Source organism: Rhinolophus ferrumequinum, chromosome 24 (assembly GCF_004115265.2).
Source record: "Rhinolophus ferrumequinum isolate MPI-CBG mRhiFer1 chromosome 24, mRhiFer1_v1.p, whole genome shotgun sequence".
Lineage (NCBI taxonomy): Eukaryota > Metazoa > Chordata > Mammalia > Chiroptera > Rhinolophidae > Rhinolophus > Rhinolophus ferrumequinum.
The window spans coordinates 22,275,336-22,294,652 of NC_046307.1; the positions used below are offsets into that span (position 1 = coordinate 22,275,336).

Consider the following 19,317-nt stretch of genomic DNA (forward strand, 5'->3'; position numbering starts at 1 on the left):
CAGCTTGATGCGGCAACTAAGAAGAACCCTACCCTGAAGGAGCGGGGACAGACGGAGGAGGGCTGGGGTCAGGCCTTGAACGCCTTGCTGGGGCTCCCCAGGACCCGACGTGCCTCTGAAAGGTGAGGCGGGGCCTCGACCCATCACGCTCGGCACAGCCCCGCCCCAGTTACCTGAGCGCCCTACGTCAATGCCCCGGGGCTGAGGGGCGTCCTACCGCGGGCGCCGCAGCTTCCTCCTCCTCCCGAAACTTCTGGCCGGAAGTAGTCCGTCTGCCTTTCCAGCCCCTAGCTAAGTCTCTAAGCAGTGCCTCTGGGCCCGCCCCTCAGCTGGGGCTGGACTATCGCGCGTGCGCTAAGAGTCGCGCGCAGTCACGCGCCGCCGGCCGCTTCCGGTGCAGCGCGAGGGCCGCTGGGACGGGTCTCCCAGGCGATTTGAGGTGTGCTGCTGCTGCTGCTGCTGCTACTACCGAACCACTACCGGTGTCGCGGCTACGCCCGTGTCTCTGCAGTCCTTATCGGGCTCCCCGGGGCTTGACCCCCGGGGCCCTCGGCAGGCGTTGGTGAAGAGCCTGCGGAGCGAACTCGTGGTCCCACACCCGCCCTCCAAGACCCCATATCGCGACTCTAAGGACCGGGAGCGAGAGGGGCTGTCGCGACTCCGCACCGTGTGTCGCCGGGCGGGGCCGCGGGGCCGGGGCTCCTCCAGCCCCCGGGATGCGCGCGCGAGCCCTCGCCTCCACTTCCTTGTTGCCAGTGTCACGACTGGAGCCGCCTCTCGCCGACAGCGGGGAGCGCAAGTGCGCAGGCCAGCCCCCTTGTCGAGCCCCCGGGCGGGGCGCCTCCGGGAATGTGAGCCGCGCGACTTGCACGCTCCTCCGGGTAAGTCTCTCCCTCGAGCGCCGCGTTGCACCCCGTCGCGACAGCTGGGCGACCTCGAGCTGGGTGCTGCGGCTCTCTGAGCCCTGTTACAAAGTAGAAGCAGTGAGCCCTAGTTTCCTCCCGCACTCAGTACCTTGGGGACATCTGAGATCCATAGAGGGAAAGGAACTAGCCCAGAGTCAAACCGTGGCCCATAGCTGAGCCGTCAAAGGCCATCTCTTGAGGTCACAAGGAAGATCTGATGGGACAGTGAAAATGTCTCTCAAATTTCAAGTACTCCCCTTAACACTGCTTTGCAGATGAGAAAACAGACTTTGAGTAAGAAGATTGCTCAAGGTCATAGAGCTCTGCGGGTGCTGTTAAAATGAGTAACTTAAATTAGAACCTGATCTTCTGCCATCCAGAGCCCTTGGTTTTAATCGTTGTATTGTCCTGCCCTTTTTATTTTTTATTTATTTGTTTTTGCATTGCTGTATTGAGTCCGGGGATCTGAAAGCAATCTTGGACCCAGGCTTAAAACGGGGTAGACTAACAAACAAAAACCCAGGTTAGTCTCTTCCTGCACCTACCCCCAGGTGGCTGTAATGATTTTGTTTCCTGATTCGTTTTGCTTTGGGTGCTAAAACCTTATATGCCATTCTTTACAGATGCTCTCCTGCAGTTACTGCTTTTCTCTGCAAGACTGTGAAGGGCTGAGAAGTCAATTATTAAGGGCAAAAAAACGCAGTCTTCATATAGCCTTGATTTGAACTCTAGCTTCCCTTAACCCAGTGAAGGCACTGGCGTCTTATTTACCCAGTCAAGTTGTGGGTTATCCTCTCTTCCAGCGTTGCACTGTGACAGAATAGAGGGTGTGTAAGGGTGTGTGTGTGTGTGTGTTTATAATGGGAAGGGAAATCATGTAGAGATGACACAGAACTGGAAGTAACCTTGGGAATAATGTGTTCTTATCCAGAGTATATCTTTAAAATTACAGGAAATATTTTTTTTGTCTGCATTTTCTAGGGGAGGGTTTTTAGCTTTCACAACATTGTCAAAAAGGTTCTTGCCTCCCAAAAATATAGGCGCCCCTAATTTCAGCCTCTTCGTCTTACTTGAGGAACAACTGAAATTGAGGGTGGGGAATAGACTTGCCAGAGGTTACATGGTTAGAGTTTAGACTTGCATCCAGGTCTTCTGACTCAACATGCAGTGCTCTTTTTCTCAGTATACCCCTTCAGGTATCTCATCATTTGTGTAGGTCTAATGAGATGCGAGTGGGCTTTGTGATATACAGATCAGTCCTGTGTTTACTAGCACAACTCCCTCTCCCCAGAATCCTAGATTCTCTCAAAAACTTGACAGATTTTTAGGAGCAAGCATCTTATTTTTCTCTTATAAAATTCAAGTGGTTTCTGAGACCTTTCTCCCACCAAGGATTGAGTCTCGTGAGTAAAACTCCAACTTAGAATGTGGCCACAAGTAAACTATCTCTTCTTGAGCTAGTCATTCAGTTGTTTATACTTTCCTTTTCTTAGGAAAAGCTGTTAGTAGATTTCCAGTGGCGGAGAGCTAATATTGGCTTGTCAGATTATTGTTTACACCTGTGCTGTCCAATAGGTAGTCTCTAGCCACATGTGAGCATTTAAATTAATCAAAATTAGTTCAATTTTTTTAATCTCACTAGCCATGTTTCAGGTGATCAGTAGCCGTACATGGCTGCCATATTGGAGAGCACAGATAATAGAACATTTTCATCACGCAGGAAGTTTATTGAACAGTGCTGGTTTAGAGGGTTGCCAGTGGAGATGAGCAGTGTAGTATACTGAAAGAAGGCTCAGAAAGTTGCATTTTTGAATTAAAAATCTGTCATTGAAGTCCTTATTTGGTGTGGTGGCCTTGGGCAGGTTGTTAAGCATCTCAGCCACAGATTATTTCTCTCTCATAATGAATCCTTTCTTTGGTCACTTGACTATTCTCAGATAGTTACGCCTGGGATATCCTTGAGCCTTGCCACTATAAATCTGTGATGAGGTGGGTGAGCGATCTCTTTTTTCATACATGAGAAAATTGAACCTAAAGCAGCAAAAGGACCTGCCCAAAGTCACTCAAGCTGGCAGAGTGTAAAGAAATCTCTTGTATATAGGCACTTACTGTATGTTTGAATGAATGACTAAATGAAGTTTGCTTAAGGTGATGAAACATGAGGGAGGGGCCAGAACTTCTGACTCTGGCCAAGTATTCTTTTTAAATGTTACTATATGGGATTCTTGTGATGTGGGACTAATAAATCTTTGAGTTGAAAGATTACTGTGAGTATCCCATGAGTGAATATAAGCAAAAGGGCTGTCTAAGCTAGTGTTCCTACATTTGCCTAGTCAAAGGAATCACCTGGGGTACTTGTTAAGCATGCAAATTTCCTTGCGCTTTAGAGATTCTGATTCAGAAGGGCTGTGGGGGAACCCTGGCATCTAAGTCTAATAAGACCCCCCAGGTGCTTCTTAGGAACTGCTGAGTTTGGGAAATGACTCAGCCTTAAGGCCCTGACAGAGATAAGAGGTCATCTGCTGTTCCTTTCAGCATGGATTCTTGAAACATGTTTGTGTTTGATTTTCTTCTAGCCATGGATGCATCATATGATGGTACTGAGGTAACTGTTGTGATGGAGGAAATTGAGGAATCCTACTGTTATACCTCCCCTGGGCCACCCAAGAAGAAGAAAAAATATAAAATACATGGAGAAAAGGCCAAGAAACCCAGGTCAGCCAACATGTTTTGGTAGCTGGCATTTATAAACAGTAGCTGCTTGGAGAGCTGTGTTGAGGAGACTAAGGTTGCGTCCAGACTCACTGAGAGTGCCATGTCAGTTGCTGAAGTCTCTGGGTGGGCATTGGGGTTAGCGAGAGAGGGAGATGGGGTGTGGGAAGTGACAGGTTGATGCCAGCGTTTGCCATTCCTGGCCAGATCTTGGTCACATTTCCAGGCTGTCAGGAAACTGTACCATACAAATGGTGGACACGATGTACAGCAAGTCCTGACATAACATCGATTTTTTTTCAACGTCATTTCATTATAACGTTGATGAAATGTTGTAGGAACTTCACTCTTGTTTATAGCAATTAGCCTATGGTAAAATTGGTTTAATTATACATTGTTTTGCCACAAGTCTAAGAACCTATTGACGATGTTAAGTGAAGACTTATTGTACAAAAGAACTGGGTTATTTATTATTACCCTTGTGGTTATTTAAATATTTAAAATAGGGCATTAATGAAAATATTGAATTATAAGTAGTACCAATGATATCTACAAAGAATATCCAAATTGTAACCCTGTTCTCTTAACCGTGAACACTGCAGACTTCTTTCTGTGGCTACCAGGTTTGGGTCACTCTGCTAGCTCTACTTGCTTCCCTCTGTTAGCCTTGGGGAGGAGCTGTTGACCCCTGAGATGCCTGTGTCTTTGTGCAGGAATAAAGAGTGTGAGTGATCAGCAGGCTGTAATCAGTCCCCTAAGTAACCTTTCAGAGGGTGGAACGACAGGCGCCTGTATCCATCTTTGCTCGTATTGCCAAGCATCCCTGCAGAAACGGTGGTTCGTGGAAAAATAAATCAGACAAGCCTTTGCTTCCGGGTTTCTGAAGGGAGAAACCTCCCCTACATCATCTGAGGGCATTATTTAAATGTTTCTTTGGTCCAGTTCCTACTTAGTTAAATGATTTGAAATGAAAAGCTGAGCTTTATATCTAGGTCTTCACCACCCAAACTCGAACATTGTAGCATTTACTGATTGAATGAGGGAACGCTTTAAGAAGTCATTGCTTCCTCAGGTCGGCTTACCTTCTGTACTATTATGACATCTACCTGAAAGTGCAGCAGGAGCTCCCGCACCTCCCTCAGTCTGAGATCAATAAGAAGATTAGCGAGAGTTGGAGGCTTCTCAGTGTGGCTGAAAGGAGTTACTACTTGGAGAAAGCCAAACTAGAGAAAGAAGGTTTGGATCCTGTAAGTAAAGCATTTTTTTTTTTTCCAACTAATTTCTCCATTGGCTCAATGGTGAAGGCTGGGGAGACCAACACCCCTGTTCTCCTGTTTTCTTTTCTTGGGGAAACTTGGAGTTATTTTTCTTTCTTGAGTCTGCTATTGTCTGTTTTAATTGGCTTGTCTGCACTCTCCTGTCCCCTTTGGTGGCAGCAGTACACGGAGCTGACGTTTTTTGAGTTATCTGCAGTGAGCCTCAGATTCCTTTTCTGAGTCTTAGCATATCTCGGAGTCCCTTTATCCTTGTGGGTAGTTAATCTTATTTTCCTTTAATATAGTAGCTTATTTAGGCATTTCTCCTACATCATGAATTTTCATGTTATAAATGTAATTAATTTGTGTTACTACTGTCAGTTATAACATAATCAGCAATTAGGCTTTGTGTTTAGTGGTAGATACAGTTGCTTCGTATATTGTCACGTTCTTTTGCCACCACTGGTGGTTGTGAACTACTCTAGAAGCCAAAATGCAAGGTTAAAGCCAAAGATGATGGAGGAAACTGAAGCTTTGAGTGTATGGATTAAAGAATAAGCAAGGAAACATTTAGGTTTGTGTCTGTCAGCCATTTTGTTGTTCTAGTTCACAATAACAAAATGCACTGACAACTAAACAGCGCTGTAGTTTTTTAAACTGAAATTCCTCCAGAAAAATAACCTGGTTATTGCAAGTTGAAATGCTTTAACATTAACTCCATTTTTCAATTGAAACACTGTCTCTAACTTCTTTTTTAATAATGTAGAGCAAAAGTTCCTCAGGAATGCAACAATTATGTTATAGCAGAACAGGCTGTATTTTTCCCTCAGTGAAGCCTGTCTGCCACTGTCATTTAGATTTTGTCCTTACTGGCTTGGCATTCCTCTTCCAGGAATAGCTCTGTGTTACCTACAGTCTTGGAGATGCCACTGTGTACTCCCTCCTCCAGATGATTTGTTTATAAACTGTGAGTCTGGGGAACAATACTTGTGGGGGAAAGGAGGTGGAGTCTAGAAGTACACATACTTCCTGTGGTTTTTCCATTATAAAGTCAGCAATGTTTTTGCCCATGATAACAGAAAATTTTACCTAACCCTGGAGTGATACGGTTTTTAAAGCTAGGCACTAACGTAGGTCCTAATTAGACTTTTTTTAAAAAAAATTAATCCTCTGCAATAATTCTTCCTTGTCCAGTGTAAATTTATAGCTACCATCATTGTACCACTACCACCAAGAACATGAATAGATTAGCTCTGATACTAACCTTTGAGAATTTGTTTCCTCATTTGTAAAATGGAGATCATAGTATCTACTCACAGGGTTTAAATAGGTGATGCAAAGCACTTAGCTGAGTTCTTGGCACATACTGACTTGGTCAGTAAATATCACTTTTTAGTAGATTAACTATCCAGTGACCATATAATAAGAAAAGGTGGCATTTAATGAGCATCTGGAATATGCCAGGCGAGGCTTTATGTGCTGTGTTTGGCCTCTCCCAGATTGCCTGGTGTGAAGATGAGACCCTCCTGCCTGCATTCTTTGGGAGCCTGTCAGAGCCCTTGTGGCAGGCTGTCACCTCAGCAGCCCCTCAGGTCTCCTGCCAAGTGGCAGGGCTCATGGTTCCAGTGTTACTCCTCCCAGTCTGTAAGATGAATGTCACTTAGGCCATCCTGGTTTCTCTGTGACCATCCTGTGCATTTGCCATCATTTAGCTTTGTTCTCCTAGCCTGTCTGCTTCAAAGGTGGCTTGAGAATGTCATTTTCTCCATTATCTCTTCAGTAAAGACTCCAGAAAGGATTTGGTCTGTCTGCTTTCATGTTTCATCTGAGTGCTTCCTTTGTACCCTAAGTAGACTCATCGACTACTTGCTTTTGATGTATTTAAGGATCCTTTTGTAATTGACTTAGTGTTCCTTTTAAAAGATGCTTCTGAAATTATTTTTTGTTCCATTTAACTGTTCACTTTTCTCTTTTCCTTATTGGGTAACTTTTAGTTTAAATTGGAATAAAACCCACAAAAACACTTTTTTTCTTGGTGCCAATGAGCCATGCAGGATTGTGCTTCTTGTACCTTGTCTCTCTGCATCTTAGTACACCTGGCCTGGTGCCCCAGCTTTGCTGCTTACTAATCTTGTGTTTTAGGAAAGTTGACCTCCTCAGCTTTGATTCTTTCATTGTCAAATGGGAGTCATAACAGTCCCTAACTTAATAGTGTTGTTTTCAAGGTTAGGAAATTATTTTCTAGACCTTAAGATCCTAGGTCAGTATTAATATTTATATTCTTTGCTCCCAAAACCAATCTAATATATTTAGGCCCTTATCAGATAACCCCTCCCAAATGCACATTCTCTCACGAAGAGACCTTAGTGAACAGCTCCCCAGTCCGCCCCACAGGAAGCCTGGCTGTGCCTCACCTCCAGGTGGGGGCGAGCATGTCAGTGGTAACAGTCCTGAGGGTAAGTGGCTTTGGTGCTGGTATCTTTCGCTCTTCTCTAGATTTACTAAAAAGGCAGCTAGCACCATACAGTGTGCTTCGTGACCTGTTCATCTTCTTTGTAAGTCTGGGAGAAACCAGGAATGTCTGAATTCTTGCTGCCTTGAGATCCAGCTTGGTCTGTTGACCTGTAATTTAGGCTTTTTGGTCTTTTATTGCTCATTATACATTCTGGTGTTTAAGTCTTCTGTTACATTGGAATCCTCACGTATCAGCTGGAAAGGAACTCATAAATAGCCAGATTCAGCTCCCTCATTTTTAGTTAGGACACTAGTCCTAAAAAGGTGAAAGGATTTGCTCACATCTGGGGTTCCCACTCATAGCTTTGGATGCCAAGGTCAGCACCCTTTGCAGAGTCTAATCCACGTGATCTGTCTCCTTTGTGAATGAGCAAGGAAGCTACATTGGCTAAAGTGTGATTTAAATGAAGATGACATTGCTGTTCCACAGGCTGACCCTGTCTAAGTCTTAGGTCAAGAGAATTGAGTCTCTGGTTCTCTTTGCAGGGGAAAAAAAAAAAAAAAAAACGCCTTAGAAATGTGTATCCATGTGGCCTTACTCCATTTCTCTCTGCTTGTCTCCCCTTTCCTGGCCTCCTCATCTTTAGAACGCGAAGCTCTCTGCACTGTCCGCTGTGGTTCCGGACATCCCAGGTTTCCGCAAGATCCTCCCCCGCTCAGATTACATCATCATCCCCAAGAACAGCCTGCAGGAGGATCGGAGCTGCCCTCAGCTAGAGCTGTGTATGGCCCAGAACCAGGTGTCCCCTAAAGGATCATCTCTCGTATCCAACACTGCCCTGGAGACAGTGCCCAGCCATGCAGGCATGGCAGAGCAATGCCTGGCAGTGGAGGCGCTCGCTGAGGAGGTGGGAGCCCTTGTCCAGCCAGCTGCTGTACAGGAGATCACCACCTCGGAGATCCTCAGCCAGGATGTGCTCCTGGAGGAAGCTTCCCTGGAGGTAGGGGAGAGCCACCAGCCTTACCAGACAAGCCTGGTAATCGAAGAGACCTTAGTGAACAGCTCCCCAGACCTCCCCACAGGAAGCCTGGCTGTGCCTCACCCCCAGGTGGGGGAGAGCTTGTCAGTGGTAACAGTCATGAGGGTAAGTGGCTTTGATACTTCTCCAGATTTACTAAAAAGGCAGCTCGCACCATGCAGTGTGCTTCTGGAGCAGTGGGAATTAAGAGTGCTGCTGATGTGGCCCTTCTAGGAGGGCTCAGTCCTCTTGAACCTTTTTGTCCCTGGGCTTGCTCCAGAGTTGTTTTCAATTTCTCAGGCACTCTCACCAGCTCCTCTTACCCAGCATAGGTGGAATTTTCTTCACGTGAGATAGTCCATAATATTTTAGCAAGAGGGATGGAAATAATATTTGGGCTATCTGTGAGTTAAAGCCGGGGTCTGTCAGGTTATTAGTATTAGTCAGGATTTTATGTTCCCTGAAGGTTGTTTCAACAAACACATGGCACCCTGAACTCTATGGGAGAATTATTTTCAAATGGTTTTTTTTGGGGAACAGAGTAGGTGGAAAGAAGGAAGTTCTCTTCAAGACCAGTTTAATGACACTAATAACTGAGAAAGAAAAGGGAAGTCTCTCTCCAGAGCTTAAGTATCATGCCCGTTTGAGGGGGGAAAATCAGTTGCAGTGATCCCACAGCCTGGTCCTGGAAGTGGGGAGTTGCCACCATGACCTGTATTACCCTGGATAGGATGGCATCCTTAGAGAGGTAGGAGTTCTGAGAGGACCAGTATGGTGCAGTCCCTGTGGCCTGGACAGATGAGAGCAGGTACCCCTGCAAAAGAATCCATGTCAGACCTAAACCCATTTTATTGTTTGTTGCCTCAGTGCTGTTTATGATAATGAGGCATGCCACTGGCCAAGTTAAGACAGATTGACAGGGTGCTAAGAATATTTGACAGGGTCAGAAGGGTTGGGTTCTTTCACTGTTTATGTGATCTTAGGAGTCCTAAGTCTGTTAGAACCTCTGTTTTCTCATCTGTAAAATGAAGGTAGCACATTCCCTGTGGTAATGGTTTTTCTCTCTTTATTTGCTCTTAATTGAACTTTTTGTTTTGAGGTAATTGTAGAATCATTTTTTATGATAGGCACATTTTGGTTAATGGACTTGATCTGATCTTCCAGTGTTGGGGGAGGGCCTGGGTGTTTTTCACTTTATGTCAATAAAACTGTTCTCTCCATTTGCCCACAGGATGCCAGTGAGAGTAGCTCCGGCGCGCCAGCCACACAGTTCATCATGTTGCCTCTTCCTGCCTACTCGGTTGTGGAAAATCCCACCTCCATCAAACTGGTCAGTGTGTGGGGAGTTGATGGAGATTAGGGCTCTGTAAGAATTCTCGTCCAGGTAGTTTTCTAGAAGTCTTAGAACCTTAGGACACTGGGCCTGACAAAGTTCTCAGGAGATTGTCTGGTCCAGGTATTCCTAACTGGGAGAGGGATGGGATGGTCTGTGAATGGAGCGCCACAGGATCCATGAACCCCTCAAGTTACATGCAAACTTTTCTCCTGGAGAGCATTTTTCTGGTATAGGTTCCATGGCTTTTATCAAATTTTCAAAAGCGTACGTAATTTAGAAAAATTGAGGGGCCACTGATCTCATTCAGTCTTATTCTTGTACAGATTAGGGAAAAGGCCCAGAGAAATCTTCATGAGATTATCAGTTCCCAAGTACATTGTAGACTTAATCTATTTCTGTTTGCAGTCCTGTTAGTTTTGTGTCATGTTTTTGATTCTGTTATTCTATATATAAACATTTAGGGTTGTTATATACTTTTGATAAATTGACTCCTTTATCATAATGAAATGACCTTCTTTATCTTTGTCAATATTCTTTCCTATGAAACCTACTTTGATATTCAGCTTTCTTTTCATTGTTGTTATAAGCAAGGTGTATATATTTCCAGCCTTTTAACTTACTTATATCTTTGTATTTAAAGTACTTTTTTTGTAGGCAGCATATAGTTTGGATCTAAGAGTAAGAACCAGCTAACAACCTCTGCCTTTTAGTTGTGGTATTTAGGCCATTTATATTTGAAGTAATTATTGATATGGTTAGGTTTAAACCCATCGACTTAACAATTTGTTTTCTTTTTGTACTATCTGTTCTGTTACGCTTTCTTTTGAATTAATTGAGTGTTTTTATGAGTCCATTTTATCTCCTTTATTGGCTTATTAGCTATTACCTTTGTTTTGGTTGTTTTAGTGGGTTCTTTAAGATTAATACTACACATCCTTAGCTTATCACAGTCTATCTTCTAAAACCCCTCCTATGGATAAACAATATATTTTTAGGTAAGAAGTTGTAATATCTTAGAACAGGAACAACCACTGCAACCTGATTCATGAAGAAACTGCTTATTTCTCTTGAGCCTTTGTTCTCCTGGAAATTCTTATTCTTTCATGGTCTGATAAGTGTCAACCAAGCTCTTCTAGAAAAGTAATACTTAAGATTGAAACATTGGCTTTGAACACCAGCATTTTTTCCTGAAGTCATTTCTATAAGCTGCTGTGTAGGAATATTTCCAGGTTAATGGTTATTTGTTTATAGAACTAACCTAACTTAAATTTTTACTCTACTTTCTAAGGGTATTCAGAATGACTCTTCTGTATGGGGCCACAGTTTGAGAAAAGATAAAAGATATTTTATATCCCATTAATTATAGTCTTTCACAAACCTGTAGAATCTTTTATAATTTATTAAGTGACATGTCCCTCATTTCTTACTTCATTTGCTCCTCAGTATGTATCCCTGAAATAGGAAGAGCAGATGATTTTACAAAGGAGGAAACCCAAGGCCCAAGACTAATGTGACTTATTCCGTCATTCAGGATATCGTTGGGAAAGCTAGAACCCTTCTGGTCTTTTTCCCTGGTGCTACACCACTCCACACTCATCCTTGACCTGCTGGCTCTATCATAATCACCTTTTTCCTTAGGATTCCTGAAAGAGGTGGTCTAGTGGCAACTTAATGTTTCTTTAAGGGAGGTTTTTGCTTCTTGGCCAGGCTAGGAAAGCTGGGATTAATAGCTGAGTAAACATTTCATAGGTGACAGAACAAATATGACAGGGAAATGTTTTCTTCCCAGCATTAATCTAGAAATGGATCATGGCTAATTTCTATTTGTAGCTGAAATGCAATGACCCATTGTAATGCATTCCGTTCAAAGGGAAGTCAGAGATGGTGAGAGCCAGTAGCTGACTATAATCATATGCAAATACACTTGACCTTGAACAGTATGGGGCTAGGGGTGCCAACCACGTGCACAGTTGAAAATCTATGTACAACTTAAACAAGTTCACCCTTAAGCATACTTGGATTCCCAACCAGGGGTCGAAAATAGTAATTCTGTTCAGTGTCAAAGGGCCTGGTTTCTCCTAGAGTTCTTTCTCACTTTTGTAGTGACCATTGTCAGTCTATTTTTTTTTAAATCTCTGAACCCAAGGTTTTCTGATGTTTAACTAATAAGAATAAAGATGAAGCACGTTTTTTGAAGTATTCAGAGCTATAAGGTACAGCTGGGTAAATGGAAAGAATCATGAACCAAGAGTCAGAGAGTTCTGGTTTCTAGGTCTAGTTCTGCCCTTGAGTCATTACAATTTGAGCAAAGCATGTAACCACTCTGAACCTCAGTAGTCGTAATACCTACTTTATAGCTTTGCTGAGAGCGTTAAATGAGATGTTATATAAAGTGTTCAGCTCTGTGTGGTACCCCACTTAATTGCAACTACTCATCACAAGAAAAAAAAGTTGTAATTATGTGTGGTGATCATTCTGCAGTATATACAGATACTGATCATTTTGTTGTATACCTGAAACTACTATATGTTAGTTATATCTCAATAAAATAGCAGCTATTACTATCTTTCTTTTTCTGGTACCTTAACTGAGTAACTTTGGACAGCTATCTTTTCTCATTGGAACTAAGGTTCTCCATTTCTAAAAATTGGACTAATCGTATCTTAGGAGCTTTTTAACTCTGAGCTTTTATGATAACTGTGAATTGCTTATCCTTCTACACGCTGGTATCCTGGCACTGTTGTGGTTTCAATGGTCTTCAGGATATGAGAGAGGGCAAACTATGGTGTTGATTCTGACCCACTCTTTTCCTTACAGACCACTACATACACCCGCCGGGGCCATGGGACATGCACCAGCCCAGGTTGCTCCTTTACATATGTCACCAGGCACAAACCACCTAAGTGCCCTACCTGTGGTAACTTCCTAGGAGGGAAGTGGATCCCAAAGGTAAGATCCATTGGCCATTGCTGCTTTGGAAGCCTCACAAAGGAGGCTTCCCATTCTTCTTAAGAACAGACAACTTTAAAAATTAATGTTTATTTTTATTTTCTGACTATTAAGTCAGTCAGTCAATTTCATTGTAGACTGTTTAAAAAACAAAGAATAAAATGTTATCTGTAATCTACACCATCCAAAGAAAAGCCATTATTAGTTAACATTTTGGTGTTTTTTCCAGTGATTATCTAAGTTCTGTATCTTGCCTTTTTTTCATTTAATGTATCACGCCATTAAATGTTTTCTTCAAAAACATTATCTTTAATTGCTTCATAATTTCCCATGAATGACTAGTCCATGTTAATTTATTCATGTCCTGTTAGGGTTAAATTTTTAACGATACATCCTGCACACTGCTGAGTTATTCAGATGTGTAGCTCACATCTTCTCACTCCTTAGCTCAAAGTCCTTTCAGTCTCCTATAGCTCCTAGTAAAAGTGGAGGTCCTTAACCTCATATTCAAGGTCTTTGATAGACTAACTTTCCAAATGTATACCCGTCTTTCTCACTAAATAAATGAGCATCAGAACTGTGCCCCCGTGAAATTTCAGTTCAACACAAGTTTTTTGTCAACTATTTTATGCTTGGCATTGACTATATAAATTATACGTACTTGCCACATTTTTATTTGAGAATATAAATTATTTAGAATAGTCCAGGATAATTTTAAAGAAGAGATAGTCTTGAAGGATCAGTAGAATTTGGGTAGATTAGAAAAGGAAAGAGGGCATTGTTTTTGTGATAATGGCTTAGGCTCTGATTGTGTTTGTCATGTGTTTAACTCAGCATGGTCCAAATTTATTTGTGTAGAGAAAACTTACATAGTAGAGCACTAATAAAGTTTCTCTGGGGCCATTTCTACAGGCCACCTCTTTGAGAAATACTGGGATGGTGACTTTTACCCGGACTGAGTATCGGAGGTCAGGGTAGCACCACTTGCAGGAGGCAGGATAGTATCATAATTAAGAACACAGTTCTGGATCAGCTTTAGCTTCCTCAGTTCACACCCCTGCTTCCCAAGTTTTTAGCTCTGTAACTTTGCCTTGGACAAGTCATTTTATGTCTCTGTTCTTGATTTAGGTTTCATTTCATATGTAAATGGAAGCTAACAATTGTACCTCCTCCATTAAGGCAGTTGGAGGGGTCAAGTGAGATTATCCATGTGAAGTAGATGGTCCATCCCTGGCATGTATTAAATCCTCAGTGAGGGTTCACTGCTGTCATTAGTGGCATCAGTATAATGATTGTGTCTATTATTACTATTAACCCGACCACTTCAAGGGGCAGGAAGGACCTAGTACTAGTATCTCTCAGGAGGTTTTGTCAGGTTTCTTGTGCCCGCCTCTGGTGTGCCTCTGCAGCCATTCAGTTTATTCCCACCCTAATTCTTCTCCCCAAAATGTCCTTCCCCAGCTGCAGTACGCAGATTGGATGCTAGTCAGAACCCTCTTTGGCCCTTCTTCACTCATGCACAGCAGGTCTGTCTGACCTTACTTCCTGTGCTTTTGCGTGCAAGAGTAATTGATCCTGTGTCTTTGACTCCTCCAGACTGTGTTTTTATTTTGGCTTTCTTTTCTTTTTCATTTTATATCTTTTCCCCCCTTTGATTGAAGATAGAACCCCATGTTTCCCTTTCTGAGATCAAACTCGTGACATGAAAACAACTTTTTTTCTTAGCTACTTGTCCCCCATCTTGACTTGCTAAGTCAGTTTTTTTTCCCAAAAGTTTTTGCAAGAGTTACTATGTAAAGAGTAGATACTATGATTTTAAATCTCATAGGCACAGAATAAGTGAGTGTGAGAAGAAAAAGCGTAACGTTTTAGCATTAATGAACTCAGAATAACAGAGATAAAAGTGACTTTTGTTGTCAGCTAGTTCAACTCCAAGTTTCTAGCTGAGGAAAAACAGATTCAAGAGAAATGACTTATGTCCACTCATTATGCCAGCATCTTTTCCGCTAAACCACACTTTTCAGGCATTGCTATGCTGTTTAGCTGAAGAATCTTAAAATATTTCTTGAGTACTGATTTTTGAAGCAAGTATAAATGGTTTCTGAAAGCTCAAGATATGTCCATGCCAGTCAGGAAATGACTCACTTTTTCTTGTATTGTTCTAGAGTTCATACTGGCTAAAATTAGCCAAGAAAGTTGCACAGTTCCCAGTGAGTAGGATGAAACAAAAGATGGTATATGAGCCTCTTTAGCTCAGAGCTCCTTCACGGGTAATTGAGGGCTCTCTGAGTGGGCATTGGTAGTATTTGCCTTCAATCTTGAAAGAAAGGTGACATCTAAAATGGGTAGGCTGAGTTAAGGAACTGTGACATCACCAGCTAGAGTTTTTGCTCTGATTGCTTAAATTATCTCCTCTTCCTGCAAAGGATTTTTGTCTAAAATAGCCTACATAAGTGGGCAGTGTGTTTTGTTCAAAGATCTCATCTCAGGTTTAGTTTAACTTGTCTCTGGTTTTTCAGCTGTTTACCTCTTTAGCAGTCAGTAAGCCCTGGTTTTTTGGGGTTTTTTTTTTTTGGTATTTTCCTGTTATATATTTACTCATCCTCATGGGCTTCTGGCTTTTAGAATCTGAGAATATTTTACTGGAGATTTCTTAAAGGTCGTCTATACTGGTTCTTAACTAGAGGCAGCATGCTGCTTGGGAGGCTTTGGAAACGTAAGGGGGTTTTGATAGTCAGTGACTGGGAGATAATACTGACATTTAATGACAGCCATAGATGGGATGGGGGGTCCTGCACCGTGAAGAATTGGGTCACTCAAAAGGCCATCTTGCTGCTGTTGACAAATGCTGAGAGCCTCTGTCTTATTTCATAATGGGAAAATGAGTGTTCAGATGAAGCTTACCTTGGGTCGCTTAAATAATGAGGAGTGAAGCTGAGCCTAGATAGAACCCAGCTTTTATATTTATGTCTCCTAGTTTAAAGTGCCTTTAAGAAAAAAACCTTTCTGAGACCTATCCTGGAGACAACCACTATTTAAAAAAGTTTTTTTAAGTATGTGTATATATATAAATGTATGTATATATACAAGTATGTGTATATATATAAATGTATGTATATATACAAATATGTGTATATATAAATAATACTATGTTTCTACAGCAGTGCTGATTGGATAAAAGCTAAGGCAACAAATAATTTTTTTAAGTAGGTCTCAGATAGCAGCTGGTGTTTTTAGTGAGTTTGAATATTTTCCAGCACATAATTAATATGTGTGAGTTAATTTGACCCAGTGAAAAGTTTGGCGTCGTATGTGTAAGTCTGTCTTAAGACTCACCTGAAAGAATCTGGGAAAAGTGATAGAATTTTCCCCAACAGAGTTGGAAGCTTTGAGTCTGTCCCTGTGAAATTGTGACCACATTGGAATTAACTGAATCTCATAAAGGGACCACCAAAATAAACAACTTAGGACTTCTAGGCCCAATATGGCAGTAGGTCAGCCTATTTCTAGACATAGAGAAGTAGGCTTTGAACAATCAAAGATGAAGGTAAAAAATGCCAGTGTTTGCTGAAACCTAAAGAAAACCTAAAGCCACAATAAGAAATTTGTTAGGAGAACAGCTTTGTCCTAACTCAAGCATTGAATACTGTAGTGAAAGGGACCTTGAGTCAGAAGACTTAGATTCAGGCCCGTTTTATACGTGGGGCTTTAAGTTAGCCTCTCTCTGCGCCTCATCTTCCTTATCTGTTACCCATACATTATTGTCAGGAGGACCAAATGTTTGTGAATGTGTTGTCAGCTGTAAAATGCCATATACATACAAGGTATTCCTACTTTTTTTTTTAGGAAAAGCCAGCCAAAGTCAAAGTGGAATTGGCTTCTGGTGTCTCCTCGAAAGGCTCCGTGGTTAAAAGAAATCAGCAGCCTGTTACCACTGAGCAAAATTCCTCTAAGGAAAACTCCTCCAAACTGACTCTGGAGAACTCGGAAGCTGTAAGCCAGCTCTTAAGTGTAGCTCCTCCAAGAGAAGTGGGTGAGGAGAATGAGTGGGAAGAAGTGGTCATCTCAGATGCCCATATTTTGGTCAAGGAATCGCCTGGGAATCGTCCTGCAATTGCTGAGACGCCGGTGGTCAAGAGTGGGGTGCAGCCTGAGGTCTCTCTGAGGACAGCTGAGAATGACAGTCCTGGACCAGACTTACCACCACCAGTCAAAGGGACCAGCACCTCCAATCCGCTCCCTGCTCCTAAAAAGGCTACAGGGTAAACACTGGGATTGCATGTAGAATAGCAGCTTGGGAAATGCCTCAGGGTTGTTTTGTCCCATATCTTTACAGCATTCCTGAGAGGCAGCAGAGCCTTTAATGCTCCTATTTTAGAGATACAGAAACCAAGGCCTAGAGACCTGGAATGATTTACCCTTCCTCCTATACTCTGCTGTCCATGCCCTGCTGTCAGGTTCCTTAGACATCTCTTCTGTCATTCTCCCTAAAACAGTTATCAGGGTCTTGCTGGTAGAGGCTGTGGGCAATATTATAAACTAGTACTCAATCCTAATGCTAGATTTGGAAAAAGAAGCCTTATTAAGTGACCTTAGAAAGATTCCTGTTTTGGGGGTCATGAATTCAGTTCTGGTTGCGCCTCTGCCCTGGCTTCCATTTGACCTTGTGCATAGTCACTTCATGCCTCTTTAGTTCTCGCCTCTGAACAGTATTGAAACAATCACATCCTCAGTGACTGACCATACAGACTGGAAAAGATTGTGTACCTTGCAGATAGGAGAAGGTCCTTAAATCTGGGCTATTTTTCCCTCTTTCCCTCTTTAAAGGCTTAACTGGATTCTCCACGTACCCCCTTCCCAGAGGCAGCTGTGGTCTTGTAACTGAAGGCCCTTATTTGTTTATATCAGTGGTGCTCAGTGGGGAACAATTTTGCCCCCACAGGACATTGTGGCAATATTTAGAGACATTTTTGGTTGCTAAAACTGGGTTGTGGGGGAGTGGGGATACTACTGGCATCTAGTGGGTAGAGGCCAGGGATGCTGTAAGTATCCTACAGTGTACAGTATGGCCCCAATGACAAAAATTTTCTAGCTCCAAATGTTAATACTGCCAAGATTTCGAAATTCTGTTTTATATTATTATAATTAAAAAATTTCTATTGTTAAATAGGAAATATATTCACATGGTTAAAACTCGTAAGGTATAAGAAATATACACTGAAAAAAAATCTCCCTTCTGTCCCATCTTCAGTCATCCATTTCCATTTCCCAGAGACAATCAATAGTCCCAAATTCCTGTGTTTTTAGGGCTAATTCTAAGCATATACATACGTATATAGTTTTTTCTACTTTTTTTTTTACACAAATGGTAGCATAGCATACTGTATTTCTACATCTTGTTTTTTTTTTAACAGTATACTTGGAGATTGTTCTGTATCCTTAGAGAATGAAACTTTGTACTTTAGACCTTTTATTTTGGGCAAGTGACTCACTTTCACACATGTGTACTGAGGCCTTCTGTGGCGCATGCTCTGTGCTCATGGGAACTACAAAGGTGAAAAATACTGTAGACTTTGTACTCCTGGGTCTCTAAGCTGCCCTCATGTGGGAGACTGATACACTTTACTTGCTCTAATTAGAGGCAGATTAAATGTTATAACTACAATAGCTGTTGGTGTTCCATACTGCAGGCACTGTTTTGCACTTTTTTACCTTCATAATGACCCCCATGAAGTATATGTAATTATATCCCATTTTACATTTTAGGAACTTGAGGTTAACAGACGAGTGAAATTACTTGCTCAGGACCACACAGCTCCTTAAAGGTTTCATTTAAACCCTATCTGTCTAAAGCCTGACAGTTTAACCACTACACTATCCCTCCAATAAAGTGCTATTTAGAGATTGCACTTTGGTTTTCTTCCCCTTGGTCTGGAATTTCTAGATTTCCCTTCTTGGTTTTTTTTTTTTTCAGAGTTGACCTGCTCACCCCTGGGCCCAGAGCCCCAGAGCTTAAAGGCAGAGCACGGGGCAGGCCTTCATTACTGGCTGCAGCAAGACCCATGAGAGCAATTCTCCCAGCCCCAGCTAATGTGGGCCGAGGCAGCAGCATGGGACTGCCCAGGGCCAGGCAGGCCTTTCCCCTGAGCGGTAAGAGCTGGGACAGACTTGGGAGAAGGGGCTGTCTAATGGGAAGGGGCCAGGAGTTGGGAGTTGAGAATGACGATGAGAGACGTAGGGAGACTGAATGCACTTAAGTTACTAGTTTGGCTCCTGGTTGTCTCAGATAAGACTCCCTCTGTGAGGACTTGTGGCCTGAAGCCAAGCACGCTGAAGCAGCTGGGCCAGCCCATCCAACAGCCATCCAGCACTGGTGAGGTGAAGGTAAGACCTATTCCCTTCCCAGCAGGGAGCTCTCGGTGGGGGCTGGCCAATGCAAGAACAGGGCTTCCATTCAGTGTCCCAAAGCCATAGGCAAAAGACCAAACCCTCATTCTTACACTGGTGGGCCTCTGGGAGGAGGTTTAGCATGAATGAGTTATCTACTTTTTAATTAATTTATTTTCTTGTTATAAAACAAATGCATGGTTTTAAACTTTTCATTTAGAAATATTTTAAAACTTAGAAAAACAGTTGCAAGAGTGAAAATGGGCAAAAACAAAGAGCATTCATGTACTCATTACCCG

The 19,317-nt window shown here is 42.5% G+C and overlaps 1 protein-coding gene across 2 annotated transcripts in view; it reads left to right on the forward strand.

Moving 5' to 3' along the window:
* Nucleotides 1–413: 413 nt before the first annotated feature.
* The window catches only part of HMGXB3 (HMG-box containing 3), a 42,890-nt gene continuing 23,986 nt past the window's right edge, over nucleotides 414–19,317 (forward strand). The window contains exons 1-10 of one of the 2 annotated variants that reach the window (XM_033095883.1): nucleotides 414–881; nucleotides 3,482–3,620; nucleotides 4,690–4,864; nucleotides 7,975–8,472; nucleotides 9,578–9,676; nucleotides 12,500–12,631; nucleotides 16,478–16,624; nucleotides 16,721–16,893; nucleotides 18,606–18,781; nucleotides 18,918–19,015. In XM_033095883.1, the coding sequence (XP_032951774.1) occupies nucleotides 3,484–3,620; nucleotides 4,690–4,864; nucleotides 7,975–8,472; nucleotides 9,578–9,676; nucleotides 12,500–12,631; nucleotides 16,478–16,624; nucleotides 16,721–16,893; nucleotides 18,606–18,781; nucleotides 18,918–19,015 (1,635 nt within the window). In that variant the 5' untranslated portion in view covers nucleotides 414–881; nucleotides 3,482–3,483. Of the gene's footprint in view, nucleotides 882–3,481; nucleotides 3,621–4,689; nucleotides 4,865–7,974; nucleotides 8,473–9,577; nucleotides 9,677–12,499; nucleotides 12,632–16,477; nucleotides 16,894–18,605; nucleotides 18,782–18,917; nucleotides 19,016–19,317 lie in introns of both variants that reach the window. The other variant, XM_033095882.1, reaches the window with a different exon arrangement.